Source organism: Numida meleagris, chromosome 19, assembly GCF_002078875.1.
Source record: "Numida meleagris isolate 19003 breed g44 Domestic line chromosome 19, NumMel1.0, whole genome shotgun sequence".
Taxonomy (NCBI): Eukaryota; Metazoa; Chordata; class Aves; order Galliformes; family Numididae; genus Numida; species Numida meleagris.
Genome location: NC_034427.1, coordinates 2756683 through 2771884, shown reverse-complemented (window position 1 = coordinate 2771884; position 15202 = coordinate 2756683). Strand labels below are relative to the sequence as shown.

The window sequence follows — 15202 nt, the reverse complement described above, 5'->3', positions numbered from 1 at the left end:
CTGTTATTTCCACTTTAAATAAAAGCTGGCACTCCCAGCCTGTCACTGTTGAGCCTTTTCTTCTTCTCCTCCATCAGAAGATTTAACACAATAAAAGATTCAACTTTCTGAATGCTGATCACCCCATGCTCGGGCTACAAAAGTAGAGCACCATGTACTTCACAATCAAGTTGCCATTAATCATTTTGCTCTGTGTTTGGGCTTCCATAACTTAGTTTCCACTCATATTCCCATGATGTCCGAAGATCTGCTTCCCCAGTTCCAAGCATTCCAAGTGGGAGCACTCCTGAAATAAGCCCTTTAGAAAAATGTCATGATAAAAACAGGTAGAATACAAAAATAAAGGGGAAAAGACAAACTAAGAAAAGCTCAGGTGCGAGCAATATAAAGAAAAAGAGTTCTGCACCAGAAGAAGGTGCACAAAAAACAGGCTGCCCAAGGGACAAGAAGAGGAAGCAAGTATCTGGAAGGTGATCAAACCATCAACAAATGTTTCCTGTGTTCAAGAGTTTCAATAGACTTCCTAGGGACTGTATAAACAAGGAGTATAATGTATGTCCTTAGTATGGAAATTACAATTTACTTGATAAATGAAAAGTCATTCATGATAAAAATGGCACTTACTGGTAAGGTCCCAAAGCAACTACTGTGACTCCCTTCAGACTAGGATTAAACTGCACCTTTGTAGCTACCAAACCTTACTTTGGTTATGCATTTGTGAGCAGCTATAAGCATTGCTGAATTGCTACATCAATTTCCTGAAAGCCAAGAGCTTGGAAAGAAAAACACCCTGCTTCTTTGAGGTAAAAACACATACACAGAGAACTGTCTTCTGTTAATTACTGACAGAGTTCAATGTCTTTAAGAGCTCACAAAATAACCTAAACCTAGAGTCAGTAACAACTGAGTCAGCCCCTAAAGAGACCGTGGATTTAATCTTCACACTGGTGCCGAAATCACTGACAAGAGTGGAGGGTCCCTCTCAATTCACACAGTTTTGTTTTGACAGAATATTTTATTACCTGTTTCACTCTACACTCAGATCTCTTTATTTCCTAGTTCAGATTTTCACGTTGCTGCCCTTTTATACGGTTTTGCATCACCTCAGCCCTGTCAAAGTAAGAAGCGCAGAAGCCCATGGGTTTTCTAGATACAGGGAACTGAGACCCAGCGGTGAGGAACAGGCAGAAAGCCATGCTTATAGGTGGTACGTTTGGCAAATTTCACACTGACTTACTCTCACGTCCTTTTAACTTCAGCTGAAAATGTAATGAAATGCTTGGGGAACAGCTGTTTAATACTTTACATTTTTGGAAGTTCTCAGAAATTAATATCACTGGCAAATGCAAAGCTTTACTCTTCAACATTCTTAAATGCTCCTGAGAACTGCAAACACCAAGTCATTTCGTGTTTCCTTACCCATAAACAATCCCACATTTCACTGCTGCTATCTACCAGCAGTGTCTGTGTTAGCAATGTAGCCTGGCTCATCTGTTGTGGTACGACAGTTTTCCTCAGGCACGGATCAATACCGTTCCTTGCTATACATCAAAAAACCCTTCCTGGCAGACTGTAGTGCTGCGCTTGGTGCATTCTGGGACTAAGTTCATCCTTATGGCAAGCAGTAATTCAAGATTACACGTATTACCTTCCCCCAAGTGCTATTACAGCTTTTTCTCACTACACTGAAGACGTACACAGGCTGGGAATCCAGGCACGACTAACTCTTGGGCAGAACTGATGAACTCCCCCCACCCTCACGTTAATACCTCAGCAGAGCGCTTCTGGATGGGGTGACTCATACGACCCTTGTGCAGAACTGCCAGACCCAAACCACGGCCCTCTGGCAATAGGCCTGCTACTGGTTTGCTGCTACTCACATCTCCAGAGCTCAAAGTACTTGTCAAAACCTCGCACCCAGGGCAGATGGCTTCCAATTTTTATGGCTGGCAGAATTTTCAATGCACACAGCAATTCCTGATGGTGCGATAGTTGTGCATTAAGAGAATAATCCGCATTTTACCTGACACAGATTTCATTATTTAGGAGAAATACTATTTTTTTTTTCCTGCGTTACCTTGTGCTTTTGAAATACGGAACATGCTTTCAGGCCTCCTGCGTACAAATTGTTCTCCAGGCATGCAATTTTGATTTGAAGCTGACAAATAACACTCCTACGGCATAATCTAGATTGTGAGTGTAAAAGGAGACATTCCCTAGGCATCGGTACACCCAAAGTTTGTCATCCTGCCACCTCTGGACTCCTTTAGCCACAAGTGTTATGATGTCAAACAACAATAATTTTGATGAAATCCCTTAGTTGCATTTTCCCCCTCACTTTTGAGAGCTTAAAGTTTTCTTTTTTCTTTTCTTTTCTTTTTTCTTTTTTCTTTTCTTTTCTTTTTCCTTTTCTTTTTTCTTTTCTTTTCTTTTCTCTTTTCTTTTCCTTTCTCTTTTCTTTTCTTTTCTTTTCTTTTCTTTTCTTTTCTTTTCTTTTCTTTTCTTTTCTTTTCTTTTCTTTTCTTTTCTTTTCTTTTCTTTTCNTTCTTTTCTTTTCTTTTCTTTTCTTTTCTTTTCTTTTCTTTTCTTTTCTTTTCTTTTCTTTTCTTTTCTTTTCTTTTCTTTTCTTTTCCTTTTCTTTTTTTTACCTTAATTAAATGTAAAGAGCCACTAGATTGCAGAAACTGATTTATAAAACCAGGGGCCGATGACACGTCAGTCTATCAGATCCCCCACAACTCATGGGAAAGACCCTCGCATTATGAAAGCCATACTTAAGGAATAGAAATAAGCAGCAGGAAACTGGAACCTTATCCATCAAAAATGCGAGGCTAAGGAGAGGGAGAGAAAAAGAGAGAGCGATTGCATTTTCTGGGAAGGAACCACTCCCAGCCAGTTACCGCTGCCTTCCAGGCTCTTCACTTTTGTGCAGCAGTGCAAAATTCTTCTTTGATTTAAAGGATTTTCTTTCTCAGGAAAAGCAAACTTGACCTCTAAAAAGACTTGCAAAAGATGTAATAAGGTTCAGGAAGTCTGGGATTGGTGTATCTAAGAGTCGGATCTCTTGGTTTGAGATCAGACTGCCTTTTCCGGGTTTTTCAAGCTCTGATTACCTGGGTGAAAGATCATTTCTGTTATCTCTGTAGAGCGCCTACTACGAAGCAAATTCTGGTTGATGCTAAAATGAAAGTGGTATCGATCACTTTAATATGATTTCAGAACAAGTGACAAGTTGTGCACAGCCCTTAAAACACCGCTTTCAGTGCATTTGCATCTCTTTATCCCATATTCCCCTTCACCCTGTACAGTGTACTCTTACCTATTCTGCTGAAATCCTCAGCTCCTTTTTGGAGGCAGAACATTAAAGTGTTCTACTTTAGCTCAGATTTTATAGACCTACTACCCAGTTATTAAAAAAAACCTTTTCTTCCTACTGTTTTCTATCCGTAGAGCCTTTTCAGAGTTTCTTTTACTGTAATTCCCATCTCACTCATGCTTTTTTTTTTTTTACTATAATATGTATTTCTCATTTTCCTGCAAGGTGTAGGGTGCAATTACCTCCCAGGCACTATTTTTTTTCCTTAAATATAAAAAGATAAAAATCTGAAGATAAGAGTTCTCATGTCTTCAGTGCTTAACGAGAAGTATGCGAGTCCATTGTGTGCATGGAAAGTGCCAGTCCAAGTCTGTTTATATGCATATTTCATGATATACAAGTGGGTTCTAACTTTCCAATAATTTACTACATCTGTCCAGCTTTGTCTCTGTGACCTGAGAACATCTGAAGAAGAAGGATGAGAAGAACTACGTCAAGATGTTCTATCATCTCTTGCTATAAAACTGCTATATGAAAACTCATTCTGACACAAAAAGATGTGGGGAAAAAAACTGTATTTAATTTTCAGAAAACTTATTGCTAACAACAGCTTATAGCTCATACCTAGCCAGATGCTCAAAGGAAAAAGAGAGAAAAATATTGCAAACTCATACCTGATAAAAATGTGGCCAGAATGTACTGATGGCAAGTTCTGCCTTCACCCATCCTTCTGTAACAACCCCTGAGACATTCCATATGGGATTGCCCTGTGGTCCTCCGTTCACTTTCACGTAGACATTCAGAGAGCCAGGACTTGAGCGATCTCTGCTGGATAAGTAATAATGGAAGTCGATGCAATGTGTGTCATTTTCCTTCAAAGTGGGCAAAAGCAAATGAGCTTTCTGCCCGGATGCCCGTCCAGAGCTGTTCACCATCATGAAGGAGCCTATACACAGAGAAGGGAAAAAAGAAAGAATACAAAACATCTGCTGAGCTCTTTCAGTACAAGCAGTTTCCTTAGGAAAGTCAGTGATTCCTTTAGAAGCCAGCAAACAAAACAGTTCCTCCCAAGAACTCAAACTAGCTATTTTATGCTAGTTGTTAGGTAACAGAAAAGAAAGGATATCTAAATTACAGGGTATAAATACAAATAGATTCATGGCCAGCCATAAACGCCTTAATTAGATAACTTAAAAATTAAAAATACGACTTCGCTTTTATTGTTTTATAACACTGCCATAAAAGAGTCACTCTAAACAAAATCATATTTACCCTTCAAGCAGCCGCAGGGCTCTCCTACAGCATGCAGCCCCAAATACCTAGTTTCCCAAAGGCACATTCAATACAACAGACTACTACAAAAGATCAAATTCTCAGCTGGTGTTAGCCTGCATGGCCCCTACCGACTTCGGGCCAATCTATACCTGGAAACCCTGCGTCTTGGTGGTACAAGCTTTGGAAAGTGACAAGGTGTCAAGAAAACCCACTGTTCAGAGCCCAGGTGAATTAGGCTTGTTAGCACAACAGCAACATCTCAACTAGAAATACAGCAACAAGGACAATTACAATTCTAGGAGGGAAGGACTGGCTGAATTTTAGGAGGGAAATCTATACTAAGGCAATTGATGAGTTTGTTAACCCTGAAGCTTACATCATATTAACACTGGCACTGGATGTTGAACTCGTGTTTTGATTCATCAAGCAGTTATTTTACAGCACATTGTGTCTCAACTCATCTCCTTACAGATGCATCAAGGTGACAAATGTTAGCAATAATGAAAAACATTATGAGAGTTATTTGATTCAATTCTGTTTAAAGGATCTGCTTTATGTGTGTGCAGACACTCTGAGAAAAAGCTGAAGAAAATACCAAGAAAAAAAAAAATCTATGTCTCAGCAGCTAGGCATAATAATTTTTAATCAAACGCAGCCTTCTTGACATTCAGAGTCTTGATGCAGCTGCCAAGTCATGCTACAAATGTATTTCTCTACTGGCCTCTTGCAGTTCACAGAACATTGTGTTTGAAAAGCCTGGCCTCACTTCTAACCTATTGACATCCCCAATTCCATGCCACAGCAGTGAGACACTCAGATGAGCCGGATAAACATTCTGATCAGTTCTGTCCAGTGAACAGCCATACATTTTGTATTTTAAGTCAACAGACACCATTAACTTTCCCACACAAAACTGCTCTTGGTGGGTCTTTTTTTTCTGTTTATGTGATATATATATATATATATATATATACACATTTTGTAAAGGACTGAAAAGCGTGGATGCAGAAGAAAGTGGATCTTTCACAAGAAATCACACACACTCCGGAGACTTTGGAAAACTCAAGCACAGTGCAAGCACAGCTGGGGAAGAGGCTGTACAAGAAGTAAGAAGAGCTACAGTCAAGGTGCTCTCTGGCAATCCAATCTTTCATTTCGATAGGTTGAAAATCCCGATGGCCCCAAATCAAGAAATTCCAGATTCAGAGCGAAGACCACAAGAAACAGAAGAGCTGAATCCAAGCTTTTTTTTTCTCTAATAATCAAAGTCTGTAAGATGAGACTTCGCCAGATGTTCACTGTTGATACACTCCTGCTCTGTCAACCACAAAATCCCCTTCATCAGTTAAACGAGAGATTTCAAAGAGTGCTGCAGTAATCCACCCAAATAAACTCAAATTGTGAGAATCTGAGGTTTGGGCCCTGACTGGATAATTTATTACCAGAAAGCACAGTTACCAATAGGTGTGGCGAGTCAGACAGCTGCTGGTTAAGGGAGCAAGCTGGAAATCTGGTGAGCTGGTTTCTGAGTGTAATGACAACATTCACTTCTATGACCTCTGTCCGTATGCATAAACTGCCTTTTTTTTCTGTATAAATCAAGTAAGAATACTAGTAAAATCTACCACTAAGAATCAGAGACTAAAGCCATTGTATAACTGCCGAATAACAGAAGGGTTTTTTTGTTGTTGTTGGTTTTGTGGGTTTTCCCTGTGGAGGAATAAAGTAGCTGCTGCGAAATGCATCGCCTGCATTTTGGGAAGCAGTACAAAATCTGATGAAGACAAGTTGTACGCCTGCCAGATTTAAGATACGGCGGTGATGGTACAGCCAGTTAAAACACTCAGTAAAGAAAAGCAGAGGTGTTGTGCATCCAACAAGGATTTTTGCAACACTGGATTGGAATCCAGGAAAATTCATTTCTGTTCCATCTGTGATCGGATCTTAGGGCACTTCATTTCACTTCTGGGTGTCTTCCTCAGCCTTTCCTTCTTCTGTATTTGGATAACAGATGGATCCCTACCATAGAGATCTGCTCTGAAGCTGTACAGTGCCTAACACAACAGGGTCTTGAACTGCACTACATTAGGTAAGTGTTTCAATGATAGATAGGCTTGAGGAGGATTTCACTTTTACAGATTCATGTACAAAAATAATGAGCATTCCTCTGGGAGAAAAACACCCGCTTTTATAAAAAGTTCAAAGCAATAATTACAATTTTATTTTTTGACACCCACAAAAAATGAATCATATGCTATTTGCAGTACGACAATGGCCTTTTGTGCAACTGCTGACAGTTCTAGAGAGTGTACAGAGCCTGTACATAGTGACTGACACAACGTGAGCGAGTAAGATATCCAAAGACCAAAAAACACTTAACACAATAATTAGTCTTCGTTACTGGAAGAATAGCCTTACAAAAAATGATTGCCATTTGCAAATTGTTCGTAGCCTTAGTTATAATTTATGGTTGCCTTAAAAACAAAAACCCACACCCCACATCATGCCTAGAGATACAGGAGAAAGTGCTCTAAAATCTAACTGTCCTCAGTGAAGCCCTGAGGAGGGGGATTGTTTTATATGATGCAGAAAAAGATGAGAAATTTCCACTTACGGTGCTGCCTCTGTTGGAGAAAAGCGCTCCCATCTTTAATGGGGTCATCCAGTGTCTCTACCTGCCCTTGCTTCCACAGACACCACCTTAAAGATGGCAGCTGCCACACAAAGCCCTTTTCCTACCTGGGCAAGATGGTGCACAACACCCCAAGCCTGCCCTTAGGAAGGGATACTATTAAATTAAAGCTTCACCAATGCCACAACTGATAGCGGGTACAAGAGCGCTTCTACCTTGCAAAATCTTGCTGTAGTGAACAATTTCTACCCTGTACCACAAACTGGCCTCCAAACAAACCTAGCTGTGTGCAATTCTCTTTTTCCATGCGTGAACGTGCACGCATGTCCCGTCCCCGACCCTCAAGAACCTTCCAAAAGTTGCTCTGCGTGCTCCCGGACCAACAGCTGGGATACACTGATTACATGCCCGTGCCAGCGGAGCTTTTCTGGGCAGTACACATCGCTTACCGGTAGCTCTGAGATCACTACAATTGCTCCCAGCAGCAATAAATAAATAAATAAATAAATAAATGCACCAGCCTTTTAAGGACAAGCGCGTTGTTCCTTATTAGCCGTAATAAAAACTGACATATTGCGATTCGGAGTCTGACAGCCTTCTTTAGAATGAGCACAGAATTGAAGCTGATGGGACTTACTTGGAATTTATAGGCCTGTATGTGCAAAATAAAAGAGGTACAGGCTGGTCTGGCACCAAGAAACCATTTGTCACGTTTCTCACTCATATAAAGAGCTAGGGAATGCATTAACATGTCACAAACCAAAATTATTGATCAATGAATGACTGAAAACCTACTGAAATTTGTCCCAGCAAAAATTTGTACAAAACAAAAGATTTCTTGAAGAAACTGATTTAGACGGACTTTGAACAGTAATGATAGTAGACAAAGCACGGAGTGCTATTTTGCTTACCTCCATCTGGAAAGTGCAAATGTCATCAAATAGACACTGACATGGAAAAAACAGTTCAGAGAGAAGAGATGATCTATGCTGTGTGAAAGTTGTTGAGTTCTTCTGCTTTTATTGGATGTGGAAGTACATGCTCATTAAAGCAGCTGAATATCAGATCAATTACATTTAGTGCTCTCGAACCAACGGGTTACATTAATTAATACCTTGCTGGTCTTGCCACCTTCCCGAATAACTAAAAGTGAATGTGCTGTGCTTGGATCAGTCAAAAGCACGGAGAAAAGAAAGACGGTAAATAAATTCATTTTTAAAAATCCATTCGAATGACAGGGAACATAAAAAGGCACTCTCTTATAGTTATTAAACATACCACTGAAAATTGGGGAATTAAACCATGAAGTGCTCTCTAGCTGGCCATAAATTTCAATTTTTCCCCTGCTTGGTGCATAATGATGCCTTGATAAGCTTCCTATTATTGATGCATCTGCAACATATATCCTCTTTTTGAGCTGAAATGCTACTTTGTAGCAGATGGTGGCTATTGTGTTTACACATCAGCACTTTATGATTGCATTTTCTCACGTCTGCAGTAAAAAAGAAAGCCGTAATTGAGTTTCTAATGGCTTTGCACATTGTTCATTAAGATTACATGAGTGTGTTCTGACAAATGACAGCTGAAGAAATGAGCCGCTGAGAACCCCTCGCGATCAGCAGACAGACCTCAGCTGATGCTCTTTCACTGCTGCCTTTGAAGAACTCCGCTGTTTAAAAGTAAAATTACAGCAACCATTAAAGACTGAATGTAAACTTGAAAAGAAAACTGTCAAAATGCTCAACTGCAAAAAGAGACTTCTTAAACCCTGAGAACCAAAATCAAGTACAGAACTTCCTTTTCAACAGCAAACTCTGCTTTCCAGCAGCTCCATCTCAGCACAGGCATTTTTTTTCAGACACAGTGCTGCTGGTTTCCAGAGAACTCTACCCTCAAAAAGGAAGGGCCTGACATCTGACCCTGTTAGCATGGAACGAAGCAACCAGGAGTAATTCCAGTCGGAAGGGGCCTCAGGTCATATGCAGTCCAATTCCGTGCTCAGAGCTGGGTCATCTCTGAGGCCAGACCAAGGTTCCTGGAGCTTTTACCCACTGAGTCTTTAAAGCCTCCCAGGGTGATGGTCCAACCCTCCTGGGTAACCTGCTGCGTTACTTGGCTGCCCTCACGGTTTTTCTTGTTACCCCATAACCTCTCATTTCAGCCCACACCCCTTGTCTCCCATCCTCCTGACACTCAGTGCAGTAACGACCCTTCCTCAGCCTGCAGGCACTGAGGGTTGCTGTCAGGACCCCCACAGCCTTCCTGCCCCAGCCTGAACAATCTCCCCACTCCTCGGCCTCTTCTCCCACGGTGATGGCTCCAGCCCTGACCATCTTGGTGGCCTTCACTTTCTTTGCTCCCTTTCATCAGCATCTCTGATATTGGGGCACCCAAAATTGGGCACAATATGCTAAATGCAATCTAACAAGTAGCAAACAAGGAAGGAGCACTCCCGTTTGTCTGCTGGCTAGGACCCTGTTAATACAGCCCAGGATGTCACCAGCAGTCAGAGCACGCTGCTGGCGTATATCCAGGCTGCCCTCTACCCGACTAGTCCATGTCCAGTTTCACAGTATTTCTTCCAGCCTGCCTCTACCCCTCTAGATGGTGGTCCTACTCTCGACTGTATCAGCTGGTCCTGTAGTTTGATGCCAAACTAGAGCTGCCATCAACTGCTGCCCGCCAACCAGCGTGCACCTCCCCAGCTGCCACCACCAACCCAGACCATAACAACACCCCTGGAAACATGGGAAGCTCTGTCCGGACTCTGGTATCCGTAGTTTCATAGCACTTCTTCTGCAGTGGAATTATAGTACCAAGAGAACTGTGGTACCTTTACATCTTACAAAACCACAATGCTCTAAGAAAGATGCTTATTAAAACAGTAGAAGCAATTTACATCACTCATTTTAACCTATGTACATCAGTGAATGACCATACATCTCTACTGTTTTCAGCTGAGACATGGGAAGAAAAGTCTGCTACTATGAATCCCTGATATACACACAGGTAAAGCCATCCTGCCAGCCTGCCTTTCTGAGTGGATACCAAGAGGAAGGGCAGTTTATGGTTAAGGAGAACAAAGATCCTGAGAATAATCTTAATTACAGCAGCAGGTGAGATTTCTCACCATCCTGTCAAGGTTATTACGTCACAGGGCACAGACCCTGGGGGTTCCCCCCGTAACCTCTACTGAGGAAACGAGTTTGCTGCCAGGCTTTGCTTATTACCTGTGCACCTTTTGAGCACTTTGTCGCTTCCACTGCAGCCCTAACTCTGTTAAGGAAGAGTCCTCTCAAAACACTTTCTGGAAATCCTTTGCATTTGAAAGTCACTTTAACAATTTTTCACTTCTTGAAAGTATTCCGACAGACTGCTGAGGTGTGACTTTCCAACAATATTCTTTCCCAGTACTTCAGTCACAGTGGATTAGGGTCAAAGCCAGCTCATTATCTCATAAAATGACTTGGAAGTCCACAGTCAGTGGTGTTTTCACGGGACAGATCTAGCAGGAGGCACCACACAAGCCAGCTCAGGAAGCTCATGCTTTCCCAGTAATGCTCCCCAGTATCATACACTATCACAGCTTTTGGCAAGGCACATTCATAACAGTGTCAGTCAGTCCAAATACCCCAGATCAGCTTTTGAAGAGCACCAGCACTGAGTATGAAAAAGGGAAAAAAAAAAAAAAAAAGTATTTCCGTATATTTGCTTTAACTTACTACCACGAAATTCATAGTTCTTGTTTTACAAGAAGTTACGATCACTCATCTTCTTCGTAATTCCCAAATTTTATAACCCTACCCTTCAGAGTCACGTGTAACAACTGAAGAAGGCTCGGAAATCTCCTCTCCTGACTGATGAACCACAGAGAGCAGCGCTTGTACAAACTCAAAATTAAACAAGGCGTATCTCATAGCTGCTATCCCTTTCTCAAATATTAGGACAAAATCAGACCCGTGGGTTTTATTTCTCAAACGTGGGCCACACTGAATTAATCTGCCATAGAATAAAAAGAGCTTGATTCATAGATAAATAGGAATATAAACTGCAAGTTCAGTCCCATATAATTCATGAAGACAATTCATTCACTTGGGAAACCGTTGGATAATAGGAAAATATTTTTTAAAGAGACAGCCTTTTTGTAAAGACGTTCTCTTCTGGAAATTTATGTCATGAAAAGAAATTATGTCACCGGGGTTTTTATAAGATAAATCTCTGGAAACAAGACTGATTACATATTGCTTTAGTGACTGCAAATATTTGCTGTACTAATTTAAAGAAAGTGAAGATTGTGGCACTGCTGCCCCACTGACCTTTCTGAAACAGTAGGTGTGTAACAAATAAGCGAGAGCCTAGTTTACAGGTTTCATAGCTTCTTTGGGAAAGGGGATGTTTGCAGCTCTTCTGTTTTATACAAAACCAAATAATCGCAGCACAATACTCAGAACTAGGGAAACCAGGTTTCGCACAGTTTCTGAATGGCAAACAGCAGAATTTTTTAATTGATTCCACTGGTCGAACCATCACAGAAGCATTTTCAGTAGCATGCAGATACTGTTACCAGGAAATCACAGGTATTATCAACATACACTCCTCTTACAGATGTTTCCTAAGGGCTGGGTAATGGTGATCCAACAGACTGTAAAACACTGATTACTTAAGCAATGGCCTGCAGCCAGATGCCAGCTCCCCCTTATTCACTCCAGTAGTAGCGTGGACGCTTTATTCTCCAGAACTGGAAACACTAAACTGACCTTGGTGGAAGAACCAAGACAAAAAAAACATCACGAGCTCGAAAGAAAAAAATACCAGGTTTTAGCACCTTTCTTCTTTGCATGCTGGTGAATCGGAGTCGGCAAGCCCTCTGCATCTCTAAAATCCAGATGGGATGAGATAAGTGACTGCAGGAGCCAGTCAGAGCCTAATTAGCTGAGGGCTTTAAGGTGGATGATGGGATCCTGCACCTGCATCCTGACCTGGGGATGAAATATTTTGTCAAAACTTTCAGGCTCCCAGCCCTCAATAACAGACAAATGCGCTCATTAAAGATAGCACTCAGAGTTCAGAATCTTTGTGGTCCACTCTGTGCTATTACAGAATCCAGTGTTCCAATGATATATATTGCAATCCACCCCAATTTTGCTTTGTCCTTTTTTCTTCTATATGCTTTTTTTCCACTTCATGTTCACAAAGGGGCCCTATAAGTTAAAGGGATGCTCTTTTAACCTTACAAAAATAATGAAATCATCAAGTGGAAATACATTTCTCACTGCTCTGTTGTTTTTCTAACATAATGCATATCCGTAGCTCTTGTTCACATAATTGTACGACGTTTACCAAGGACAGCCAATGACAGATTGACATATTTGCAATTAAAAGACAGCATCCGGGATTCACGCTCTGACTTCCTCAGTGACAAGCAGGGATTTTTACATTGGCCTGAAGAAAATTAAACTGTAACGTGAAGGCACAACTTTTGCAAAAATAGCCACAAAAAGAAGCACTTGGAGGAGTGTCAGGATCTCACACCAGCAGAGGGACTTTCTGGCCTCACCTACAGCCCAGAGCGGTCCCCAGCCTCTGTGCTCAATACAGGTATATATACTTGCACCCAAACTGCTGCTAGATTCAGTGCAAAATCAGCACTTAGAGGTTAATTAACATCTGTATGGAGCACAAACACAGCAGTGATACTTAACTACAATTCCGGTACCCAAAAAACCTCTATCTAAACCTCGATCAGGTGAGTCCTGAAAGCACTGACATCTAACAGTCCTGGTCTGTAATAGGGATGGTATGGTTCTTCATGAAGATTCATGGCACAGTTTCTCACTTGAAGGTGCAAGGTGATGGCCGGTGTTGTTGCTTTCCACTCGAGTCTCGCGAGCAGGTCGCTTCCATCATAAATCAGCAGAAGAACACTTGCAGCTGGTGTTTGCTGGAACAGCATCTGTGGTCCAGTCACCTTTTCCCCTCCAACACCAAACTCAAATTTTGATTTACAAAGCAAAAATCCTTGGTATCAAATCTCAGATGAAAGCCATTGCTCGAAGGTTACAGCCATCTTGCAAATGCTCTGCATACCTCAGCGCTCCGCAGTCATTTCTGGAATTTTCTTTCCATGTTTTGTAAATGTTTCTTTATTGAAAGACTGATTATCGCAGCCATAAGCCTAGGTTCCTGAGAAGCAAACAGCAGTGTGTGCTGTGGAATCACAAACAATTCTATAAATCTCAACAGCGATAAACTTTTTAATGGATTCACTGCCTGCATTCACTGTTGCTAAGGTCACTGCTGTAGCATGCTTTGAGACTGTCCTCATTCCATTATTTATAAAAATGGTATAAATTGCTTTGCAGTAATACAAAAAAAGGGTCCAGTAACAATGAAGTTACTCCAGTTTATCAGCTAAATGAATCTTATAATAATGAACATGTATCTCTACAGTCAACAGATCAGAACTCTCTATAATTTTAATTATACCTTCTTGTTTGCATCATCATTTTTTAAAACGTGTGAAAATACACACTAAAACCATGAAGAGGATTTTCAATTCCAGTAGTTTGATTACTATTTATCCTATCAATTTCTATCTTAACACTTTGGTAAAACATAGAGAACTGATTTAAACACTTTATAAAGTACAGGTTATTAAATGGGCAAATAAGCAAAACAGAGGGAACGCTCATAACTCAGCACAATATCTTTGCTTAAAGACACTGCAAATCTTGTTCTTAGCGCTCAAGAGCTTTATTACAGCTGAGCCTTGAAAGAGAGGCCCACAGAAATGAGTTGTGGGGACATTAGTAAGCCTCAAAGCCTCTTGCAAATGTAGTTCCAAGAAGGCTCAGAGTTCAGCAGAATACTAAATATCATCTTCACCTGATTTAACCTGTGACCAATTGGCTGCTGCCAAGTGCCTCTTTCACTCAGGGAATCAGCAGCATTTCAGTGCAGAGCCCCTGAACCCACTCTCTGAAAATAAACTGATCTTTTTTTTTTTTTTTTAAGTTCCAGGCATACAACTACTTGTGTAATGAAGCATAATTTACAAATAGATGCTAAAGAACGCTGTCATGAGGAAATGCCAACAACAAATGAGTTCAGAGGTAGCAGTTAGTAAAGATTGTTCTGAAAAAGTAATTGCTATTTATTACGTGTGCCTCATAGCTTTGCTTACAAACACGGTACTTATTTTAAAAATAAAATTCCCTATCTCATTAAAACTCAATGGCTAAAAATAAAGGTCTCTCCAACCAAGGAGACTCAAGGAAAGCATGTTTTCAGTCGTTGATTACAAGTCATTAAAGAATTAAATCAGTACATCACAGCTACCACAGCATCAGCTCTTCTTGGAGGCAGGGGGCAGCAAGGCAAAGGACAGCTCTGCTGCCTCTCTGGATCAGAACAGCCAAGGAAAGAGGCTTTGAAATGCCTGAGCACACATGGTATGCACTAAATTAGGAACGTAACTTCTTTCTGGCTTTGAAAGCTGTTTTCTATGAATGTCTGATATACATGTAGTGCTCAACAGACAGGAAATGACAACTCATCATGATTATCCTCACAGAGCAACTACCCTGCACTGTTCAGACACGATGTCTGACCAATTAAAGACATTTAAAAACAACAGCCCTTTTCCAGCATACCCTTCCGTTCTCTACTTTTGTTTTGTATTGACAGTGTTTCCCAGTTCTGGTTTGTTTCTGAACACATTTTTTCTCTCCTCTATATGCATTCTAAAAGATGAGTACAAACTCCGTTATGCCTTATTCTTCAAATATGCAACACAACATACCTATGTTAGATGCAGCCTCATGTGAGAGGTGTGCGGATGGATGGCTCAAGGTTCACAGAAAGGCTCAGTTCAGTTTACTTTAATTTGGCTGCTCTAAAGCCACTGAGATTGAATACCACAAGGCAGTTACCCCGCTGGAGCTCAAGGTTCTCAGACACTCTCCAGCACCTAACTCTGC

At 41.0% G+C, this 15202-nt stretch overlaps 1 protein-coding gene across 9 annotated transcripts in view; it reads right to left on the bottom strand.

Moving 5' to 3' along the window:
- PTPRT (protein tyrosine phosphatase, receptor type T) overlaps window positions 1-15202 on the bottom strand; it is a 333510-nt gene that overhangs the window by 276094 nt on the left and 42214 nt on the right. For all 9 annotated transcript variants that reach the window (XM_021416234.1, XM_021416235.1, XM_021416238.1 and 6 more), the window contains one exon: window positions 3991-4262. In XM_021416234.1, coding sequence (XP_021271909.1) covers window positions 3991-4262 — 272 coding nt within the window. The remainder of the gene's footprint in view (window positions 1-3990; window positions 4263-15202) is intronic.